General features: G+C 39.1%; 1 protein-coding gene across 3 annotated transcripts in view; it reads left to right on the top strand.

Annotated features, from left to right (window-relative positions):
* Positions 1 to 24882, top strand: part of LOC121868997 — a 192695-nt gene that overhangs the window by 126107 nt on the left and 41706 nt on the right. For 2 of the 3 annotated variants that reach the window (XM_042370056.1, XM_042370058.1), the window contains 2 exons: positions 1394 to 1575; positions 10217 to 10342. In XM_042370056.1, coding sequence (XP_042225990.1) covers positions 1394 to 1575; positions 10217 to 10342 — 308 coding nt within the window. Of the gene's footprint in view, positions 1 to 1393; positions 1576 to 10216; positions 10829 to 24882 lie in introns of those variants that run through there. The other variant, XM_042370057.1, reaches the window with a different exon arrangement.

The following is a 24882-nucleotide window of genomic DNA, read 5'->3' as shown; positions in this document are numbered from 1 at the left end:
GACAGTTGGCGCTCAAGGTCTATAACACGTTTTTTCCCAGCTGAGAAAAGATGCCCCGCCCCTCCTCAAAAGTTAAGTTGATTGGCTGTTGCAAACCTGTCCGATTTTGTCCTGAAGTAATAATGTATTTCTAAATGAGTTTATTCATAATCGCTGAGATGATCGTTTCTGTCGAGAAAGATATTTAGCTAAATTATATAAAGATACATACATTCCTTATTTCAAACATAAGCACGTAGGAAGTTTATCAGAAGAATTTTACATGAATTAACTGTTAAACTCGGGTAGCAAATTCACGCTTTCAGAGGATGCATTTAATATATACAGCTCCTCCCCGACTTACGGCGGGGTTAGAGACCCAAATCCAGGTCGTAAGTCGAAAATGCTTAAATAATACATAGAAAATCTAAAATGGGTGTCTCTTTTTCTTCTCAGCACCACAAAACTCTCAATTTTAAGCTTACCAGCCATTTTAAAGTTAATTACAAACGAAAATTTTGTCTGTACTGACGTTGCGACTCGAAAATACGTAATTTGACAACATTTTGGTATGACTGAGGCAGGTCGTAAGTGCGGGTGGTTGTAAGTCGAGTAGGTCGTAAGTTGGGGAGGAGCTGTACAGTGGTCCCTCGGTTAACGAACACGATTCGTTCCACAGAGTCGTTTGTTAACCAAAAATTTTGTTAACCGAATCCATTGTTTCAATGGGATATTGGGTAATTGGTTCCAGCTCACAGAAAAGTACATTCAAAGTAAAGAAAAAATGTAGTAAAGTACACTTACTTTGAGGTTGATGATGATGATGATGGGAATTAGAAATGGGGGTGGAGGAGAAGGGAGAAGAGAAGGAAGTGGGGATGGAGGAGAAATCACCTTTCAGGGGACCCATACTTGATGCCGTTATTTCACCAATAAAATTTTAAGTTCACTAGATGTAATTCAAGATTATTTTATTTAAATCAACACTGCGCTATATATTATCAATATGTTAACTAAATTTCAGAATGGCCAATAATTTCAATAAAAAATGCAAAAATATTCAAGATACCAACAAAATAGATGTTCACTCCACTGTCAACAGAGCCCAACTGACGCCCTGTGGCTGAGTCCCTTTTCCTTGAATTCCTCAATTATTAGGCAGTCAGATTTAAAATGGTTGAAGGGGTGGCCCAGCCATTACAGTTTATGTGATCTGTCATACTACATTCTGAACTGCCATATGCACTTTTAATCAAGATGCAGTTTGGCTGTTATGACTCCCTACCCTGTTCATTGTCTGTACTAAGCTTTTGGTATATTTCTCTCTGAATTCATGTGACTTAAAAACCATGCCATGTTGAGTTCTTACAGTAAATTCATTAAATTTTTTAAACTTTACTATTTTTTTTTTCAGAGAGTTTGGGGACAGTTGGCCTTTACGAATCCAAGACAGTATTCTTGAAAAATGTGAAGGGATCAGCATCGTGCACATAGCAGTGGACCGGGGATCACGGGAGGGCTGTGTTTACCTCAAGTGTGCCTCCCTCGCAGAGGTGGGAAGAGCGTTCAGAGCACTACACGGCTGGTGGTATGATGGTAAGTGAGAGGCAAAGAGAATGAAGTATAAACAAACTCTTCAAACACTTAATCTGATATGTTTTAGAGAGTTCTAATAAAGGAAGAAAGCATGTGACTAAGAGAGAAAAGACATAACAGCAAGGTCTTTAAACTTCAAATTTCTCAAGGGCAATGATTCTTAACCTGAGACCCTGTATGACCAACCTTGAATCCATGGTCCCCTTAACCCCAAATGACCCAAGAACTTATTGTTTGTTTCAAGTTCCAGTTTTGTGACCTTTATTGCCTCTCTAGATTCAAATTAACAAGCAATGGTTGAATTGACAGGAGTTGGGTTGGGTGGCTGGATTGACTGGCCACTGTCTTTAGCTATTCCAGAAGTGCTTAAAATTAATTGGGAACCCCCATTCTGTGGTAACACTGTCCCAGCTCAGTGAAGCAGAACTGCAGCTCTGATATGTGTTCAAACATTGGCATTGATTTTGCATCTCAGTTTTAAATTTGTCAATATTTTTATTACTGTACTTTATCTATACCTCCAAAAATTTTATATTATTCAAGTGGGGGATCCCTGAAATAGAGCTACAGTATATGTCTGACATCACTACATGAAGTTAAGACTAGGGGTGTTCCAAGGAATTGTTATCGATGGTATTGGCCTGTTTTTGGAGTATAGTCAGTTCTGCTATAACGCAATAGTTGTGTTCTTGTAAAACATCGTGTTATAGAAATTCGCGTAATAGAAATAACAAGGCTTATGGAGAAAATAGGGTTAGGTGCAGATTACTCGAAATCGAAAAAAATTTCGTAGTTAGCCTAACACAAAGGATAGCACAGTCTAAATAAATGTTACATTCATATCTAATAATGAAATTATACAGTAAATGTTACACTTTACCTTGAAAAAATATGAATATAACTTGATGGGGGAGACGGTTGATGTTGAGGAGTCATGCAGACAGGAGTTGACAGTTGTCATTGTCATCATCAGTATCATCATCATCAGGTGCAGGTTTTCTTTAGGTCCTCATATATTGATAAGGCTTTCTCTTTAATGGTGAGGAAGCTGGTCCCAGATCGCTTTTTCGTTTGATCTTCTGTCCAAACACTTAGAAGCCATTCCATCTCCTCAAGTTCCTTTGGCTGTGATCTCACACTTTTGCTAGCACTCAGTGTTTTTCCAGCAATACAGCTTGCTTTAATCTTTGCTGCATTGTCTCTAATGGTGTGTAAAGTAGACTCCTTTATTCCCGTTGCACGCACAATATCACATGTTTTTTCCTTATTTTCAAAACGATTGACAACATCAAGCTTGCCTTCAAGTGTTATAGCCTTTCTTTTTTGATCACCACCGGAAATGCGATCACCAGAACGCTTCCCGGAGATATTCTTCTTTTCCATAGTCACGAAATTGGAGGAACAGTAATCAGAAATCACTGAGGACGCTTAAAAACTTCACACGTGTTTCAGTCTGATCGTGTGGTGCAAACAGAGCGCGCGGGTCTAAAACGCTACATATTTTGTTTTTCTCTCTTATTTAAAATTTTACAATTTACATATACTGTACAGTGGTCCCTCGGTTAACGAGCGCCTCGGTTAACGAGATTTCGGTTAACGAGTTACCTTCCATAAGATTCTTAACTTTGGTTAACGAGCAATCCCTCAATTAACGAGTTTGTTACGAGCCGACCTCAACATGTTTTCGCTTGCATTTGGCTGTCCACCAGCTGGAGTATTAGTCCGTCAATACAGTAATCAGTTCTAGGGCTTATATTCCTTACCATTTTAGTAAATATTAAGAAGTTTAGACTATTCAATAATTTTAAAGGTTTAATATTAAATTTTTTAGTCATTTTAACAATTATTGAACATAATTGAAGGTAAGGAAACTAGTTTTATGCACGCCATCTAGCCTGTCAACACACCAAACAGGCGCCAGTCTCTCTGTCTTTTCAGTGGAGGTAACATCTTGCTTAAGACTCTTCAACTAAATGCTTTTTTTTTTCTGTGTTTGCAAGCAAATTATTGGTCATTTTGAAATTTATTTTACATATTGACAATATATAATGCAGTGCAGTGTTGAGTTAAGAGGAAGTAAGCTGTACAACAAGAGGAAGTAAGCTGTACAACAAGAGGAAGTAAGCTGTACAACAAGAGGAAGTAAGCTATACAACAAGAGGAAGTAAGCTGTACAACAAGAGGAAGTAAGCTATACAACAAGAGGAAGTAACCTATACAACAAGAGGAAGTAAGCTATACACCAAGAGGAAGTAAGCTATACAACAAGAGGAAGTAAGCTATACAACAAGAGGAAGTAAGCTATACAACAAGAGGAAGTAAGCTATACAACAAGAGGAAGTAACCTATACAACAAGAGGAAGTAAGCTATACAACAAGAGGAAGTAAGCTGTACAACAAGAGGAAGTAAGCTGTACAACAAGAGGAAGTAAGCTATACAACAAGAGGAAGTAACCTATACAACAAGAGGAAGTAAGCTGTACAACAAGAGGAAGTAAGCTGTACAACAAGAGGAAGTAAGCTGTACAACAAGAGGAAGTAAGCTGTACAACAAGAGGAAGTAAGCTGTACAACAAGAGAAAGTAAGCTGTACAACAAGAGGAAGTAAGCTATACAACAAGAGGAAGTAAGCTATACAGCAAGAGGAAGTAACCTATAAAACAAGAGGAAGTAAGCTATACAACAAGAGGAAGTAAGCTATACAACAAGAGGAAGTAACCTATAAAACAAGAGGAAGTAAGCTATACAACAAGAGGAAGTAAGCTGTACAACAAGAGGAAGTAAGCTGTACTGCATGGGGAAGTAAGCTATACAACAAGAGGAAGTAAGCTATACAAGAGGAAGTAAGCTATACAACAAGAGGAAGTAACCTATAAAACAAGAGGAAGTAAGCTATACAACAAGAGGAAGTAAGCTATACAACAAGAGGAAGTAACCCATAAAACAAGAGGAAGTAAGCTATACAACAAGAGGAAGTAAGCTGTACAACAAGAGGAAGTAAGCTGTACTACAAGAGGAAGTAAGCTATACTGCATAGGGAAGTAAGCTATACAACAAGAGGAAGTAACCTATACAACAAGAGGAAGTAAGCTATACAACAAGAGGAAGTAAGCTGTACAACAAGAGGAAGTAAGCTGTACTACAAGAGGAAGTAAGCTGTACAACAAGAGGAAGTAACCTATACAACAAGAGGAAGTAAGCTGTACAACAAGAGGAAGTAAGCTATACAACAAGAGGAAGTAACCTATACAGCAAGAGGAAGTAACCTATAAAACAAGAGGAAGTAAGCTATACAACAAGAGGAAGTAAGCTATACAACAAGAGGAAGTTAGCTATACAACAAGAGGAAGTAACCTATAAAACAAGAGGAAGTGAAGCTATACAACAAGAGGAAGTAAGCCTACAACAAGAGAAAGTCAGCCTATGAGAAGAGGAAGTAAGCTATACAACAAGAGGAAGTAAGCTGTACAACAAGAGGAAGTAAGCTGTACAACAAGAGGAAGTAAGCTGTACAACAAGAGGAAGTAAGCTATACAACAAGAGGAAGTAAGCTGTACAACAAGAGGAAGTAAGCTATACAACAAGAGGAAGTAACCTATACAACAAGAGGAAGTAAGCTATACACCAAGAGGAAGTAAGCTATACAACAAGAGGAAGTAAGCTATACAACAAGAGGAAGTAAGCTATACAACAAGAGGAAGTAAGCTATACAACAAGAGGAAGTAACCTATACAACAAGAGGAAGTAAGCTATACAACAAGAGGAAGTAAGCTGTACAACAAGAGGAAGTAAGCTGTACAACAAGAGGAAGTAAGCTGTACAACAAGAGGAAGTAAGCTGTACTACAAGAGGAAGTAAGCTGTACAACAAGAGGAAGTAACCTATACAACAAGAGGAAGTAAGCTGTACAACAAGAGGAAGTAAGCTATACAACAAGAGGAAGTAAGCTATACAGCAAGAGGAAGTAAGCTATACAACAAGAGGAAGTAAGCTATACAACAAGAGGAAGTAAGCTGTACAACAAGAGGAAGTAAGCTATACAACAAGAGGAAGTAAGCTATACAACAAGAGGAAGTAAGCTGTACAACAAGAGGAAGTAAGCTGTACTACAAGAGGAAGTAAGCTGTACTACAAGAGGAAGTAAGCTATACAGCAAGAGGAAGTAAGCTATACAACAAGAGGAAGTAAGCTATACAACAAGAGGAAGTAAGCTGTACAACAAGAGGAAGTAAGCTGTACTACAAGAGGAAGTAAGCTATACTGCATGGGGAAGTAAGCTATACAACAAGAGGAAGTAAGCTGTACTACAAGAGGAAGTAAGCTATACAACAAGAGGAAGTAAGCTATACAAGAAGAGGAAGTATGCTATACAAGAAGAGGAAGTAAGCTATACAACAAGAGGAAGTAAGCTGTACAACAAGAGGAAGTAAGCTATACAACAAGAGGAAGTAAGCTATACAACAAGAGGAAGTAAGCTGTACAACTGAAGATATTTGTTTTAGCTCATAAAATTCATACAAACTACCCGGCCAGAATATAATTTACATTGCTGGAATTCTTATAATTTGGTGATCATTTTGAATATAAACATCATAGACTTTGCATTAGACATACAAATTTTAGATATAATGTTTACTCTGAGTAAATATGTTATTTTTTGTGCAAAATATATGACATTTATATTCAAAATATTCCTGGTCTTACAAGGAATCCAGCAATGTCAATTATATTATCCTAACTTTAGTTTGAGGTATTATTTATTAAAATCTAGTGGTTTTCCCCCCAAAATTTCTCAGAGAGGGAAGAGCCAGCAGTGTAGTGTGAGAAGAGGGGGAGGGAGTTGAGTCCATTATTTGAATGGACATTAACTTAGTGACTGTATTTCTCTATTTCTCTTAAGTATTAATTGTGTGCATGTACCATCATAAAATTAAGATGTTTTTTTTACTAGAACATAGGTATTGTGTCGGAAAAAGTAGAGTTTGGGGGTCGGGCCAGTCTCTATTGGAATTAATCCCATATGTTCTGTTGTTCACTTAACGCGGTACCCTGTGGGTTCAATTGACCGCGTAAAGCGGGGTACACCTGTGTGTGTTCTTGGAAACGTTACGTTAACCGCATTGGACGTTGTCTGATCATCACATAGTAAACTTAGTATTTATACTTACGTATATGTGGAATATTGCAGTGTACTTGTACTGTACATTATTCACTAAATTCACTAGATAACGTACACAACTAATGAAACACAGAGGTTAGGAAGGCTAATAAAATAACATAATGTCTACAATAGCTAACATATTGTCGTAAAAGAAATACAGGTATAATATACATACAGTAAAACAGGTACAGTACTGTATAGTAAAGTAAAATTAAACACTACACTGTTCACCGATTGAGAAGTAGATGCAGTATCGTATCCTTAAATCTGATGGACTTTTCTTAGGTTTTACTTTGAAAATAAAATATTACATTTCACTTATTTAACTTAAGTACAGTATACAATTTACATATACATTACACAATTTTTAAGCCATTCCTGGATCATCAACATCACTGTCACTGCTACCAATTTGATACACAGGTTCCTCAGTTGCAGCTTCAATGACGATATCATCTGTAGCATGTGAAGGGCCTGGCTGAGGTTCGTCGCGGGGATGACTTGTTTTTTTTTATGCTTATTTTTTTTATGAAAATGTCGAGCGTTGTTTGTTTTGTCAGTTGTTTCTTCTCCTCGTAGATTTGACGACATGCGGCAAACACTGCATGTGCATTCCTCTCTATGAGTGAGAAGCCTTCAGTGTTGGGGTCCATCTCTTCGGCACTTTTCAGCAGAGTGTTAAGGTCGGCGAAGAACTTAGATAACCCCTTTACAGTGAACTTCTTCGGTATCTCCTCCACCTCCTCACTTTCCTTTTCCTTTGCCTCTTCTTTAGCTGTTCGATGTTCCTGTAACTCTAACAACTCTTCGTTGGTTAATTCTTCAGGAACAACGTCTAGCAGTTCTTCTATATCGTTGTCGTCCGCGCCGCGGTTCAGCTCATTTGCCATGTTCACAAGATTGATCGTAATTTTCTCGAGTTCTGTGACCGTCTCAAAACCCCTGAAATCGTGCACATATCTCTTCAATACTTTTTTCCACACTCTGTTCATACATTGTTTTGTGACATCATCCCAGGCCTAAGCAATGTTCTTGATGCTGTGGTATATGTTGTATTCTCTCCAAAACTCCTTCAGTGTCTTCTCGCCATCATCCGTTGCAGAAATAGCCATTGCAAAGGTCCTCCTGAGATAGTAGGACTTGAAAGCTGCAATAGCCCCTTGATCCATAGGCTGAATCAAAGAGGTGGTATTCGGCGGCAGGAAAACCACTTTGATGTTGGGGTGGAGGTTCACCAATGAATGGGGGGTGACCTGGAGCATTGTCCAAAATCAACAAAATTTTGAACTCTTCTATGCAGTATCTTTCGAGGTCACTAGCATAGCAGTTGAGAAGAGCATCCTGGAACAATGCTTGCATCATCCATGACTTTTGGTTGGCTCTATAACACACTGGCAACGTATGTTTGTTGGCTTTTTTAAAAGCCCTGGGGTTCTTGCTATGACACACCACAAAAGGTTTCAACTTGAATCTGGCAACACTCCCCCCCAACATCACAGTCACTTGGTCTTTGAATGCCTTAAAGCCTGGCATCGACTTGGCCTCCTTGTGTATGAATGACCTTACAGGCATCCTCTTCCAAAACAAGGAGGTTTCGTCCATGTTAATTATTTGCTGGGGCAAATATCCTCCCTCGACGATTAGGTTGTCCAAGGTTTCGATGAATTCCGCCGCGCCTGCAGAATCCGCTCTTGCCGACTCGCTGCTGACCTTGACGTTATGTAGCCCATAGCGATGTTTACAGCGTTTAAACCAGCCAGAGCTTGCGAAAAACTCTCTGTCGTAGTCGGCTCCTGCTTGTTGCTTCAACATCTCGAACAAACTTTTTGCTTTGGCCGTGATGGTTAGCGTGCTGAGTGGGACTCGATTTTGAGTCTGGTCTTCAATCCAGGTCATCAGCATCTTTTCCATATTTGATATCGGCCCCTCTCGAAACTTGGTCATTCTTGTTGCCTTCAGTGAAGCCGATCCTTTTACCGCTTCAAGAATCTTCTCTCTGTTTTTCATTATCATAGTGATCGTAGAGTGCGACATGCCAGTTCACGTGCGATAGCATTCACAGATTTACCTCCGTCATGCTGTCTTATTATTTTCTGCTTCTCCTCCAAATCAATGCTCTTGCGTTGTTTCTTGCTGCTGCTACCACTAGGGCTGGTTGAGCTGCGTTTGGGACCCATGATTAACTTTAGGGTGGATTGATTTTAATAAAATCAACTGAAAAGACAATGGAATATTAACGTTCACGATACGCGGAGGTAATCAGGAATGGACGCTGATGATGTTTTTTGCGCTGTCGAGAGCAAAAACAAAGCATAAATTATTATACAGTTTGTAAACTTTTTATTTCGTAAGTAAGGAAATCAAATTAAAAGTGTGTACTGTACACTACAATAGACATAAAACAGTAACATAGGCATTTCTTGTATCTATCAAAACATATGGATATATAGTTACTGTACTGTATCATTATACGCCTGGCAGCACAATCTATAAGAACATGCGATGCATACGTGACTGTGCCCGCTCTAAGGCCACTTGCATCCGCTACGTCCCGTTATCTGAATTATTATTATTTTTTTTTTTCAAATATGTTTTCATGGGCCACGGACATATATGCGATCGGACGTTGTTCGGATGGACGTTAACCGGCGCATGACTGTATAGTGATTTAAGGGCGATTTAGGGGAATTTTAGGAATTTTTTTGACTATGCATTTTTGGCTTTACTTTGTATGTACTTTTCTGTGAGCTGGAACCAATTACCCAATATCCCATTGAAATAATGGATTCGGTTAACGAAATTTTCGGTTAACGAACGACTCTGTGGAACGAATTGTGTTCATTAACCGAGGGACCACTGTACAGTCATGCGCCGGTTAACATCCGACCGAACAACGTCCGATCGCATATACGTCCCCCCCCCCCAAAAAAAAACACACATGACGCCTGCTGGACCACCACTCCACGACCCCCTGATGGAGACACGATGATCCTCCCCATACTGGTCAGATATTATGTGTTAAAGGAATATGCTTCCTTCCTTAGGCTTTTCTAAGCATTTGCCTACAGGTGAAATGTTAACCTACATCTATTGAGGATAAAATCTTTCACCTACAAATTGACAATAACACATTTCCTGTAATCAGACATATCTAGTTGCCTCAACAATTGCAAGTTGCAATTGGGGTTGCAATTTCAAATTCTGTGGCATTACTAAAAATAGTAAAGTTTCTGGTGCACTCTTAGATTAAGAGAGAAAACGGAGGACTCAGGCGTCCTGATGTGAGAGAAAATGGACTCGTATGACGGGGGACCAAATAAAAAAAGCATAGCTACATGTTTTGTGGACTACAGTATTTTATAGAAAACTGTGGTTATTTATTATGACCTAAATTTTCCATAGGACATTCTAAATAGTTAAGGAATGATGTATGATTCATTATTTAATTTGGCATAAAAATGTTTTCCTCTTACATTACAGGCAATTTGGTCACTGTCAAGTTCCTCAGAGATGAGCGGTACCACCAGCGCTTTCCAACTGCTCGTCACGCCATGCGTCGGCTAAGACCGTCCAATAACAAACGCCTCTCTCTGCAAGTTCCCACAGGTCAGCTAGAGGCCTCCAAACATACTTAGAATTTGATTGATGTTTAGCACACAAGGCTTAAAATGGGTGAAGGACATAGCTACTATTGGCAGACATAGATACAGTACTAGGGAGGCTTGGACATTGGATTTTGGCTGCTTGAAAAGTATATTTACTAATTTTTTGGAGGAAATGAATTGAAGGTGATGATTTTAGGGTTGTTAGATGCCTGTGAAATGTGAACATGATGTGAATTTATGCTGTGAAGAATGAAAGATTTAGACTTTTGTTAGATATTTTTGTTTAACCTAACTAAGTGAGACAGGCAGTGTGCAGTAATCACAAGTTTTCACATGTATATTTTTTTTTAATTATTTTAGTTCTCTTCCATATTTTTATGTGAAATGGCATTATAATCAGCAACTGTGGATAGCCAACACGTGGTAAGCTTATTCCTTAACAGTCAAGGTGCACCATTTTTTCACTGTTATATACTGATACAAATTTGTTTGTTGTTTCCTTCCATTCATATGTCATAACTGTATCAAACCTCATGGCACGTGGTACAAAATTCTACATTGAGTTTATTTTCATTATGACTATTTCAATACTTTGTGTAAAGCACCATTACTGTGAACTACTAAGGCAGTGTTATTTTCAATACTACTCAGAACTGACTACTGTACTGTTATATGTAGGTGACACATTTACCCCTATGTATGTGTCAGGAGGATGCTGGTCAAACGGGCCCCAGTTCATTAAAGGCCCCCAATCTAACATAATCATTTGGATGCATGCCGAATCCTAATAGGGAGATTGGGGTTTGTTTGCTAATCACCTGTCACGATTCCTCACCAAATCCATCGTGTGATACAGGACCTGTAGAACATCCAGCTCACTTTTCTGAGATATTTCATTTCTTCTCAGAACGTAAGTTTGGAGTCATTGTACGTGCTCCTCAGGTCGCTGAATTACTTTTAATTCATTTGTAAAAAACTCTATACCAGAAAGAAATTACGCCTAACCCCTTCACTATGGGGACGCCACTTTCAATAATTTATTTGACTCGCACCCAACGATTTTATTCGGCTCAGAGGCAACCCAGTACACAAGGGGTTAACTGCATTTTTATAGTGAAGAGACTTATTGGATTTCCCTTGTTTTAGCTTTTTATTTGTGCACAAGGAAAGATACAGGTGGTATGATATATTAAGTGCTCCAGACCACAAGCTGTTAAGCGTCAAAACTACAAATGGAGAAAATTCCAGATAAAATTTCTCAACATTGCCTAAAAAAAAAAAAAAAACATACTTTACTAACCAAACCTCAATACTAATATAACAAGAAATATACAGGATTATCTCTCTAGATAGAGTGTGTAGGGGAGGGGGGGAAGTCTAAAGGGGTATAAATAACTCCCTTTTGGCCCCACTAGTGCTTAGCAGGTTGTGGTCTGGAGCACCTTGGATATAATAGGCATTCCTTGATTTACAAAAGGGTTCCATTCCTAAAACACTTTCATAAATCGGGTCACAGTTTCCAGAGACTCCAGTTATAAAGACTGAGATACATTCCTACGAAAAAAATCCATAAAACATCTTAAAATGTTATGTGCCACTAGTATACAGAAGTGAAGTACATGCAGTGGAGGACCTGAAAATTGCTGAGAAACTGTTTCACTGGTTGTGATGCAGTGCTAGACTGTGAGGCCCAGCCAAGACATATGGTTTTAATCTTTAGTGATGCACCAAAGGAAGTCTACTTCACTATACAGTACGTATACAGGTTTGAGATGTTTTCCTTTCGCTGAGTTTGGTTTTAAATATGGTTTTATTTGAAAAAGAAATGCTAAACTTATCAATTCAAAGTGTTATATTTTTAATTTGCACGAGATCAAACTCTGGGATGCCAAACACATCAGCGTTCCTACGGTTTAAAAATACCTTGAGTCAGCGTCTTGCTACTGCTTCACCTAGTGATCCTGTGAGCCAGGATTATTGCCCCCTTCACTATAGGGATGCCACTTTTGAAATTTTGTTTGGGTAATGCCAGGAGATTTTATTCAGCACAGAGGGGGGGACCCTCTACACAAAGGCTTAAAGCCCCACATGTACAGCTGGGGAAATTTCCAAATGCTACACAAACCCACAAATTCGAACCTTACAAATAGGATACCAATGAGCACAAAGCAGCTGTTAGAGTTCTGTTATTCTGATAACACTGTGAAAGGGGACGGGGGGTGGGCAGTTACGGATGGTGGTAGATGGTGGTAAACACCGCGTTTTGCGTAGGAGGAAATTGCCAAGTATTATTTCTGTACTGTATAATAGGGATAGATGAAAGCAGAAGCAGCCTATTATGAATTAAGAGCATAGGCTAGAAAATTAGCAACTTCTTGTATAGAGTCAACCTTCATAATGGGTTAACCCTTAATCCCCGGGTTAGGGTCCTGGTGGCAGTAACCCCCCCCTTGCCCGCCGTCGCCGCGCCCGGGTAAATCGGGAAAAATCTACTTTTCCAAAAGTAATTTTTAACCTTTAAAATAATATAACAATAAAAAATAAGTAAGAAAAACTATATATTGATCCTCTAGAACAGTGGTTCTTAACCTTTTTACTACCACGCCCCCTCTAGGAATTGGTCCTGCCCTCCACGCCCCCCTTGCATCTATGCATAAAATTCCCTCCCAGATTTTAAAGAAAAATGAAAAATATTGTCTTTTTATTCTTTTTATTGAGTATAAATTAGTGAGATACTTGACACTGCTTCTTAGCTACTAGATCTTGAATGCGTGGTTGAATGCCAGTGAGTGCACAACGTAAATCCCCTTCAACGTTCAGCCTGTTTCTGTACTTGGTCTTGAGAGCAACGAGCGTGGAAAATGCAGCTTCACAAAGATAGTGGATCCGAACATAGTTTAAATCCGAAGAGCCTGATGTGAGATCAGAGGGTAAACAGGAAGGTACTTGACCCAGAACGTCTCAAGATCCAATTCTTTGAAGTCTTCCTTAGCTGTGGAGTTGAACTTCAACTCAAGAAACTCCTCTTGCACTTCATCCGAAACATCAGCTACTTCACATTGAAATGGGTTCCTGATGAATTTCCAGGCCTCACGCTTCTCAACTATCTTTGGGAGGTATCTGATGAATTCTGTTTTCAAGTCAGTTAGATGAATGATTATTTGTTTCTTTAACTCAGAATCAAGGTTACCGTGAATGAGAGCAGAATCCAAGTTACTAAACTGGTTGTATTTCCCTGCCGAATTCGACACTTCCAGAGGTCGAGTTTGGCCATGAAGGTTCGAATGATGTCGTGGTGCATGATGATGTTGATGTTTTTCCCTTGTAGTTTAAGGTTGAGAGCATTCAACGCTTCGAAGATGTCCACCAGGTAAGCTAGAGATTGCTAGAAGCCTTCAGACTGGAACTTGTCATGGAGATCTGCCTTCTGATCAAGAAATATTGCTACTTCTTCTCGTAGTTCATAAAGCTGTCCAAGTATGTTCCCCTTTGATAGCCATCGTACGTTCGTGTGAAAAAGCAAGGTTTCATGTTCAGATTCCATATCTTTACACAGCAGTTTGAAGAGACGACTGTTTAAGGCTCCAGCTTTGATAAAGTTGACTACCTTGATAGCCACGTTCAGGACATCCCTCATTTCAGCAGGTAAAGTTCTGGATACTAAGGATTCACGATGAAGTATGCAGTGTGTACCTACAACAGACGGATTTTTTTCTTTCACCATTGTAATGAATCCAGACTGCAGACCAAGCATGGCTGGAGCTCCATCAGTGCACACCCCTACCAGCGAGTCCCACGAAAGTTGGTTTTCCTGAAAGAAGTTTGATACATCATGAAAAATAGCTGCTGCTGTTGTACAACTTTCCATGGGGTGACAGAACACCATTTCCTCTTTTACACTGTTGCCTGACAAATACCTCAACAGCCTTAACTGAATAAATGTGAGAGAAGAGGAATTATTGCCACGGACGTGTGCAGAAGACTGGGAGAGAACGGGGCCCACCAGTCACCAACGAGCAGTATACAGGTCCAGGACGAGTTACCCCCCCCCCCCCATGGGTTTCGAGGGATAGGGAGGGGGGTCAATAAGTACAGAAAATGGTAAGCCCTAAGTAAAAAAAGTAGCCTATAGAAAACTAAAGTTATAAGGCGATACTTTTGCATTTTTTCATAAACTTCTCAATATTAGCCCACGCTCTTGTTAAGAGAATAAAAACTATAATTATAAATAGATAAATTCCTACTTTTTCCCTAGGGCTTGCGCCCTGGAAATACTGACGCCCCGCCAGGTTAAGAACCACTGCTCTAGAAACTTCCCTGGCCGTGCAGAGGGAGGGAGGAGGGGTCTAGGACAACTGGCCGCAGCCCATGAAGTACCTAACCTAACCTAACCTGCCTTGAGAGCGCAAAATTAGGCGTTTGCAGTTTACCCCCAGTCCGCGGCGGCCAGATGGCGGCGGCCAGTTGTCCCATTCCCAGGGAGGAGGGGGAGAGATAAGACAGTGTTTGTTTGACAGCTGACGCTCGTGGTCCCTCGGCTAACGCTCGTGGTCCCTCGGCTAACGCTCGTGGTCCCTCGGCACTTAGCAGCTATTTTTAGCTCGTCTTTGTGTCCGAGGTGGCCAGTAATGCATATATTTACTGATCTTAATACTTATTTGCTATAAATAATTAATTTTGAATATTTTATTTGCATTATTTTTCATAAAAAAGTGCTTGGCAACAATCAACAAGTAATGCATAAAATAATAATAATTCCACAAATAAATACATTTATAACATAATCATAGCATTATTTTCCAGTAATACTACACTACAATACAACTACACTACTTTTATGAATATTACTTTGATACAACATGATAAAATGGACAAACAATGAAAATGAAACACACAAAAGTAGGTAATTATGTTCAGGAAGCTTCCCTGTGGCCGAGGTGTGGCGTGACAGGCAAGTGGTCACACTGGAACCTGATAATCCGCACTGGGCATTTAAACAGTGGCGGGAATAGGCGCGCGTGCTGGAACGTCACCCGGGGCCTAAAGGTTAAATGTTGTCAAATGTGCCCAGAAATATGAAAATACCCTGTAGTAATGTTATATTCCTAGAACAAGAGAGGACGGTGTCAGAATTGGCACATAATGGTCGAGGCAACACTATTGGTCAACATCACGTCCCATTTCCAAGGCAGTGTAGGAATATGTAAATGTCAGGTGCACTAACCCTGACTAGCAACCAGAAACTTCTCTTATTGTCAATATACAGGAGGTGGTTAGGTTAGTGCTTAACCTTTAACATATATTAAATTTTTCTCTTGTTGAGTGTGTGTGATCGAATAAATTCACATATACACCAAGCTTCACCCTGGGTTGGCCTGAGTGGCTTGCATGTGTCTTTTGATTCTTATGCATGATTTATTTTCTGCCAAAATTAAAATTAATACAGGTACACCACCAATTATCCGGGAACTGATGGTCCGGCACCGCCTTTAGTCCGGACAAAATTACGAGAGGGCACTTAACTTCCCTCCCTCCCAGCCAGGGTGAAGGTAGTTTTAGGCTTAAAGTTTTTATCTTATAAAATGTAGCTGACTAGACTTAACAGAATATAAATTGCATTGCTGGAATCCTTGTAAGATAGTAATTAATTTGAGTATAATCATCACATAGTTTGCACAAGAGATAAAATTTCTAGTCTAGTGTAGTACATTTGAGTACAGTGTACACAGTAATGTTGCTTAAAATTATGGCTTTCACATTTAATTTATATTTAATGTTTGTTTAATTTAAATTTCTAGCAGTCCATGGTGCTTTAGAGGTGTATTGTTGAATTATTATTACCTGACCTTGGTTGGTCCGACAAAACGGATAATCCGGCAAGGCTTTGGAACCAAGGGTGCTAGAAAATCGGTGGTATACCTGTACCATAGTTACCACTTATATATTTTACTGTCAATAGTGTTAGTGGTATTAACATAATAGAGTGTGTTTAAGGTTCATATGATGGCAGTTTGCCATAGCCTCCACTCCTCACCTCAACCCCCATCCCCCATATGCCCCCTAAATACTCACTCCTCCCCTCAACTGCAGTCAACCTCATTACAATAGTAACTTATCAATCAGTATTGCCACTACCACACTACACCACAAATATCAACATTTCATAGTTAAGTGGGAGGAAAAGAAATTCTTTGAAACTTATTGGTATTTTAGACAGTAGTGATGTAATAAGAGCATTAGGTATAATCAAGACTTAAAATGTGAAATTACATCCATGTTCTCAGTTTACAAAGAACTAGCAGCAAAATAGAATAGCTGCACAGGGTCACATTTTGAGCTTTAAAGAGCCATAACTTATGTAATCGTTGATACACATTGTGATACAGGGAATAAATAACTACAGTACTAATAATTAGTGGATGGGGGAAGGAAAAGTTTAAACTTGGCAAATAGATGTTTGAAGTGTAATATAAAGAGACTGATTACAAACATGACAGTACAGTATGTCCCCCAAGTTCGCTGATTTTTACTTCGCAGTTCTCGGTTATTCGCGGATGACACCCTGGATGTACCCAAGAATGTCTCTGGGTAGTTTTAAAGTTGCCGGCATTTTCGCGGCTGGGACAGGGAGCCATTCGTCCTAGAGGCAGTATAGTCGGCCCTTAACATACGCGTGGGTTACGTAACAGATATACCCGTGGATGTTAAAAATCCGCGTATATGTGCTGCCCCCCCCCTCCAAAAAAAAAACCCTGGCCCCCCCCATGTCCTTATTTACCGTATATACCTGTGTGTAGTTCGAGCTTTTAAAACCAAATTATTTGGCAAAAAATTGGGGGTCGACCTCTAAAAGGGTAATAGTTTCGTTAGGTTGAAAAATATTTACCAGTAACTACCAGTAAACAATGGAAACGATGCACCAACGCACCACCAGCTGTGAGTGTCGGTACATTTACCAGGGCAGATCTCTTGCGTCATCATAGCAAGCCCAAAGTAGCCAAATCCATGGTATGGTAGCACAGGACGATGTAAAACATAAAGTATTCATTTATTAAAGTTTATTTATAGATACTGTACATAAATTTTTTTCCATTACATTTGAAACATCAATCTTTGTTAATTAAATTTGAAACAAAAGAAAACTACGATACCGTATTTTCATTAAAATATTACATCACAAATATTACATCACAAGTATATTTTACCTTAACTGTGACTGAGTGAATACACGTATTCTCAGAAATAATTATGGAAATATAATATTTTTGCTGGAATGACTTACATATTACACTGGAAAGAGGGATAAAATCATGACGAAAACAATGACTTTCGCTTTCTTTCGTTGTTCAAAAGATTTTACTGTAATCGCTTTTCGAATGGTTTTCAGTTAAAAAACTATTTTACTCGTACTGTATTACAATAATATTCTATCCTATCATTAGCCTTATAATCCCACAACTGAAAACCATTCAAAAAGCGATTACGGCAACATCTTTTGAATGAAAGAAAGAGAGTCACTGCTTTCGTCACAATTTTATCCCACTTTCCACTGTAATACGTACATCATTTCAGCAAAAATATTACATTTCCATGTTCTCAGAAATAAATGGTAGTTTTGTTGAAACGTAATGTACAGTATTTAATATTAAAATGCAAAAATAGCTATAAAAACAATTAATACACCCGAAATGTGCTGGCTGGCATCTCCACTCGTCCCTGCTCCCGCGTCCAAGGCCACCACTCCTCCCAACTCGCTCCCTCCGCTCCCTCCTCCGCCTACTCCACCTCCTCCACCTCCTCACCGTCACTACTGCCGACAACAAACACAAATGTTTTGTGAATAACTGCACCTCCACTTCCTATGTACAGTACTGAACTGTACTGTGCTGTGCATTTTTACAAACAATAAACATGGCAAGAAAAGCTATTAAAAAAAAAGAGATAAAAATTTCACTTTACTGTACCATACCTATCCTCGGCGAAAGGATGGGGGTCATCGGGCTCATCGTCACTCAATTCCATAACGGGTGGTGAAGTGGGGGCGATGGTGGATTCAGCTGCTTCCTCACTGCCGCCAGTGATTGATGGTGTTAAATCTCTCCTTCGGTGATCAAAGAACATGGTGATGGGGAGTTGTCGTCTCTTTCTTTCATTTCTTCCATGATGTTTTTGTATGGAGCAAAAACATCATCCATCCCTCGCATGAATTTCAGGGCACGCACCATGGAGGGGTCCATACTATAGGCCAGGTTTTTCAGTGCCTCAATATTCCAGGTCATCTCCCCCAACTTCTCCAACGTTATTTCTTGGTGCTCTTCCTCATCCTCTTTCCCTTTCGCTTCCTCTTCCTTGCCTGAGTCTACTAACTCCTGTAGATCCTCCTCGGTCAGCTTAGTGTCGTGCTCTTCAATTAGCTCCCTAATCTCGTCCTCTGCCATGTCCTGGAAGCCTTCAGCAGCCACTTTCCTTGACAGTGCTAGGGTCTTTCTGAATATTTTCATTAAAATCCATCAAAATCATTTTCCTTGTCATCGTCTTAAGCACCAAACAGCTCCTCCCAGTATTCTCCTTGATCAGGGCGAGAGGGTACGTGTTTTTCGAATCGTTTTCGATTAAAAAAATGTTACAGCACATGTATATTTTACCTAAACTGTGCCTGAATGAATATATTCTAAAAAATAAATAGTATTTTGCTGAAACGTGATGTATTTCAATGTAAAATAGGATAAAATACATGACGAAAACAAAAGACTTTACCTAACCTTCCAATGTTCAAGAGATGTTACTCGTTTTTTTAATAGTTTTCGGTTAAAATACTGTTATATTACAATGATATTATATTCATACTGTGCTTGATATGCTACATTCACAGAAATATAATATTTGTGCTGAAATGACGTACGTATTACAGTGGAAAGTGGGATAAAATCGTGACGAAAACAATGACTTTCGCTTTCTTTCGTTCAAAAGATGTTACCGTAATCGCTTTTCGAATGGTTTAGTTAAAAAACTGTTGTATTACAATAATATTCCCTCCTAATTGACTTGAATAAATACTTGAATGGAAATATACAATATTTTTGTTGAAACTACCCGCGTTTCAATGTAAAGTGTCGTAATAATAAATGGTAAACAATTTGCCTTCGGCACTCGTGTTTCAGTTTATAGGATGTAGAGCGTTTTTACTGAAGGTTTTGTCGTTCCCTTACCCTCAAAAACGTGGGTCGAACTATAAACGAGGAATATCATAAATTAACGATTTCTTGGTCAAAAAATCAGGGTCGACCGATAAACGAGGGGGGGTTATAGATGAGTATATCCGGTATGTTGTCACAGTTTGATTGCTCGTTTTAAAGTGGCGACCACGTGGTCGCTTGTTGTCGCTGTGCAGCTGTGGCGCTCACGCATGCGCACATAAACACAAAAGCCCGCTAAAAAAAAAAAAAAAATAATAATAATAATAATAATAATAATAATAATAATTAGTTTTCCAAAAGTCCGGATTCTCGGGTGGTCCGGATTTCTGGCATCCGGATTTTTGGACTTTTACGGTATATGCTGATTACCACAAGGAAAGAAGAAAACACGAAGTTCCCAAGCGCTTTCGTGTATTTCACATCTTCAGGGGTGAGGACAGACTAAAGAGAAGTACAAAACAAGGTGTATATATACAGAGGAGGGTGAGACCAGGTCCACAATGGTCAGGTATTAGGTAATGACCCTACCAATCTTTAAATAGCACCGCAACGGTCGGTAGTCAGGTCAGAGGGTAAGGTGACCCAACCTTCTCACCTGGTTACAAATCTTCTTAATTACAAAATTGTCCAGTTTGTACATGCCATTACTCAAATTCATGTTGAATGCTTCGGTATGTTTAATGAGACTAGATTCTGTGATGTTCCCACTATCAATTGAATTACAAGGTAATATTGAGGAGGCATTATCCCCGTCAATGCTATGCTTGTTATCTCTCAAATGAACAAACAGAGCATTGGATTCCTGGCCTGTCCTCAATACCTGTATTGTATATATATATATATATATATATATATATATATATATATATATATATATATATATATATATATATATATATATATATATATATATATATATATATATATATATATATATATATATATATATATATATATATATATATATATATATATATATATATATATATATATATATATATATATATATATATATATATATATATATATATATATATATATATATATTAGTAAAAAAACCGCGAACGGTCAAAACCTCGATTAAAAAAAACAGAGTAAAACGGGATTACTGTACACTACTTTTATCAATATTACTTTGATACAACATGATAAAATGGACAAACAATGAAAATGAAACACACAAAAGTAGGTAATTATGTTCAGGAAGCTTCCCTGTGGCCGAGGTGTGGCGTGACAGGCAAGTGGTCACACTGGAACCTGATAACCCATGAAGGGCATCTAAACAATGGCTTAAAAAGGTGCGAGTTTTGGAAGGTTACCAGGGGCGCACCGGTCGCGCGTTCTGGAAGGTCACCCTGGGCGTAAGGGTTAAATAATAATTTCTTAACTACTAAACGCTACTTTAAACTGCCTTGTATATTATAGTTTATCGCCAGTCTTATATGCAGAGTTAGTAATTATATATTACTTATGGCAGTGGTTTTAGATATATAAGACATTTTAAACCAAACCTTGTTCCTTCTCCACAAGTGAATTCTGCCATGATTCGTGGAGGAAAATGTCTTCTCATGTGTGAAGACAACCCTGTCCCACAGGTCCAACGCCTCCTCCACATCCAGACCAGCGAAAGCTAATCTGCCAGCACAATGCTCCTCAGTCAACCATTCCTTCTTGGCGGGAATGCGATGGTGGATACCCGCCTCGTGCAGTATATTGTGAACAATTCTGGCTGTCACTTCCAGCCCAAGATCTTTACAGATGACGACCACATTTGTGAAGGTTGTGCTGAGCAGGGTCGCCCTGCTGAGAAAAATATAGAAGACACTTAGAGAAGTACCATATCTCTGTTGTCATTAATTTGATGTTGTTCACTGAATCAACATGCCGAACTGGATGATAACATATTTTTCAGGTTTTATTTGATGTAGGCAAAACAATGCATACCCTTATCTCTTAAATTGCCGCTCTCTTCCCACCGCTTATCTACTTTGCCATGGTGTGTGTGGAGTTGCCCAATTCATAGTCATTGGCTCAGATGAAAAGGTCACTTTCCCTCAAGCCCACAATCCTTCCTCACAAAGCTAGTTGTCCCTCCTGCCTATTCATTGTGAGAAGTCTGAGCTGATAATAAGCTTTAATCCATAAGTGTCACCGCCATTTTAAAATGGCAGAATGGCATCATCGCTACAGCGTCACTGCCGTTTAATGACACCGCTGTATTTACAAATCTTCAGTGCTCATTAGTGACATCTTACAGCCTAAATAAATGAAACTGGGACTAATGGCAACTGTCCCAGGCACCCTGATGGATTTTTTTATTTTTTTTATTTTTTATTTTTTGTGGGGGGGGGAGACAAAGATTGCCTCCCTGCTTTATCCCATATTTATCCCACCCTTGTTCACTGTGTCCTTGATTCAGACATAGTAGCATGCCACACAACATATTTATTTCAAATCTAACTTACATGTAAAATTGTACAGTATTGTTTTAATGATGTGAGGTGGAGTGTGAAAAGGGGACTAATGATAACTGTCCTGGATGTCTGTGGTGGGTGAAAGGGACAGAGCTGAGTGTAGGCCTGCCACATCACAGCCTGTTATTCTCCTTTCACCCAGCCTACCAGTGAATTGTTCCTGGCCTCCCTCTCATATTTACTCCTCCCTTGTTCACTGTCCTTGACATAGACACGCTAGCATGCCACACTACATAGCTTAGAGGTAACAACTTTTATTCAAGTGCCTTTGCATTGTGACATAATTCTTTCATATCTAACTTATAAAATACGTTGTATTGTTTTGGTGGCGTGAGGGAGTGTGGTGCCATGTGTAAGGCTAGAGGTGTTGCCATTATCATGTTATTTTTGGATCAGTGCTTACATAAATAATTTATCTTATATTTTCTTGAGAAGTTACATAAATCAATAGAAATAAATTAAATTTATGAAAGCACATAGAAAATTACATAAAATCCAATTTATTGAAATAAAACAAAAATTTAGCATTGTTTATTTTCAGTCAGACTGGCCAGACAGTTGAGGCATGTTGTTGCTGCCTCGCGGTCCTTATTATTCTATATTAAAACATTCGTCATGGCAAAATAAATGAGTTTGTGAGTAATGAGAGGAAAGGAATAAAATATTTATGAATACAACGAGAAAAATCTTTTACATTCCTATTTAGCTCACTTGCCTGAGAGATCCTGGGGAATTCCCTTTGACTCACGCACACATATTGAAGCGTAGTGGGAAGTTTAAATGTTCAGAGTGGGAAATTATGTTTTGTTTTCTTACAACAAAATACATCTTTTAAGCCCAAAAAAGAAAGACAAAAAAAGAGGTTATTTCTTGGACCTGACAGGGTGACTTTTAACATAACTGGTGGACACTTAATGGGTTAATACTTCTGTGATCCTGACAATACCTTGGCTGCATTGTGATTGGCTACTGACATTGTTAATGTCACCACTGTGTGGAAAGCTTCAATAAGTTACCATAGGTTCTCCTTTCCTCCCTTACTTTCTTATATATATATTTTCATATATTTACAGAATATGTAAACACATATCTCTGAGTCAAAATGTCTATCTACATCCATAATTAACCAGCATAAATCAATAACATGCCAACTATATGCTGCACAACACTCCTCCCACACAACCCCCTACCTACTATTAGCAGGTGATGGACTCTACCAGGTGGTTTGTGATTCACTGGTCTCACACTGATGGGGTTCACATTTATGAGAGAGAATAGCACTCGGAACTTTCCCCAGCTGTAATATAAATGAAAACATGGGACCTACTTTTTCTAACCAGATCTGTATAAATCGGAGACTGCTTATGTACGCCTGTCCACTGGAACTTCACTAATTCATTATCACTGGGGGCTTAGCCCATTTTGAATTACCAAAATTGCAAACTTGCTTTGCAACTCGCCATTTTTCTCATATACGTACAGAGTACAGTAATCCCTCATCCAACACTGGGGTTAGGTTCCGCAAAAATGGCGTGTTGGGCAAACTTAGCTTCTTAGGGAAAAAATGGGGTGGTGGGATCGTGGCCATGTATGCACTCTTATGATGCAAAATACTTAACTTTTAAACATTTAAAAATGCACTTATATGATAATAATAAAAGTAACAGACCATAAACAAAAAAAATATTAATGCTAAACATTATAAAACCATATTACTGTACTCACTGATCCATGGTCAGATGATTGTCGCGTATTTATGATGACGATGATATCGTAGATGTTGTGAATCCTTCTGATGATGGTGATTGATGAAGAAGACTTAAATGATAATGAAACTGGAATGATTTTTATTTCTTAAGCTGTTGGATCATCAGCCTCGGGCTCAAGATTGGCAGACTACGAGGTCTATCCAGATAATATCCAGCCATTTACTATTAAAAAAAATATTGCTTACCTAGGACAATGGCGCCTTAGTCCCCTTCAAAGTTCTCCCCTTGGGACCTCACACACTTCTCCCAGCGTCCTTTCCATTTTTCAAAACAGTCTGCAAAGTCCTCTTTCGGGATCTTCATCAGCTGCCTCGTCGCATTCTCCTTAATCTAGTCCATGGTCTGAAATCTCCTCCCTTTCAACGACGATATTAGCTTTGGGAAAAGCCAGAAGTCGTAGGGAGCCAAATCTGGGCTGTAGGGGGGCTGAGAGACCTGGGTGATGCGATGTTTTGCCAAAAAACCCGGCATGAGACGTGAAGAATGGGCCGGCATATTGTCATGATGATGCTGCCAGTCACCACTTGCCCATAGCTGCGGTCGTTTTCTTCTTACCGCATCCCTCAGCAGGCGAAGAACTTCGATGTAGTACTCCTTCGTTATTGTTTGGTCATTGTAAATACACAGTACCCATGCTCACTCAACGGCGTCTGCCGGTCAACTGAGTTGTCCCATGGGAGTGTGGCTGTTCATGTATGTGCAGTACGGTCCTTTCTGAGTGGCTGCAAAGTTACATCAAGGCCGCGCTACCAGTTCTCACAATATTTACAATGGCTGGATACTTTCCGGACAGACCTCGTATGCTGTTGGTTGGGGATCACAGATTTCTGGCTCGGCAGATGATGATGGTTGGGGTGACTGCGGGTTTTAGAAAAAGTCTGTAATTTTATCCTGTTTAATTTTTCTCTGCAAATCCTTAAAAATTTTGCTGTATACCATGCGAAGATCATCAAGGCCCCTTTTGAAATTTAAACTTCTCTTCATTATTGGATCGATGTCAAAACACTTCTTACAAAGTTCATTTGCTTTCAGGATGAATTCAGAGGTCACCTTAATTGTTAATTTATTTCTTACGGGCTCCTCTTCAGCATCAGCATCATC

This window comes from Homarus americanus, unplaced genomic scaffold, assembly GCF_018991925.1.
Source record: "Homarus americanus isolate GMGI-L3 unplaced genomic scaffold, GMGI_Hamer_2.0 scaffold24694, whole genome shotgun sequence".
Lineage (NCBI taxonomy): Eukaryota > Metazoa > Arthropoda > Malacostraca > Decapoda > Nephropidae > Homarus > Homarus americanus.
This window is presented reverse-complemented; position numbering and strand designations above follow the sequence as displayed.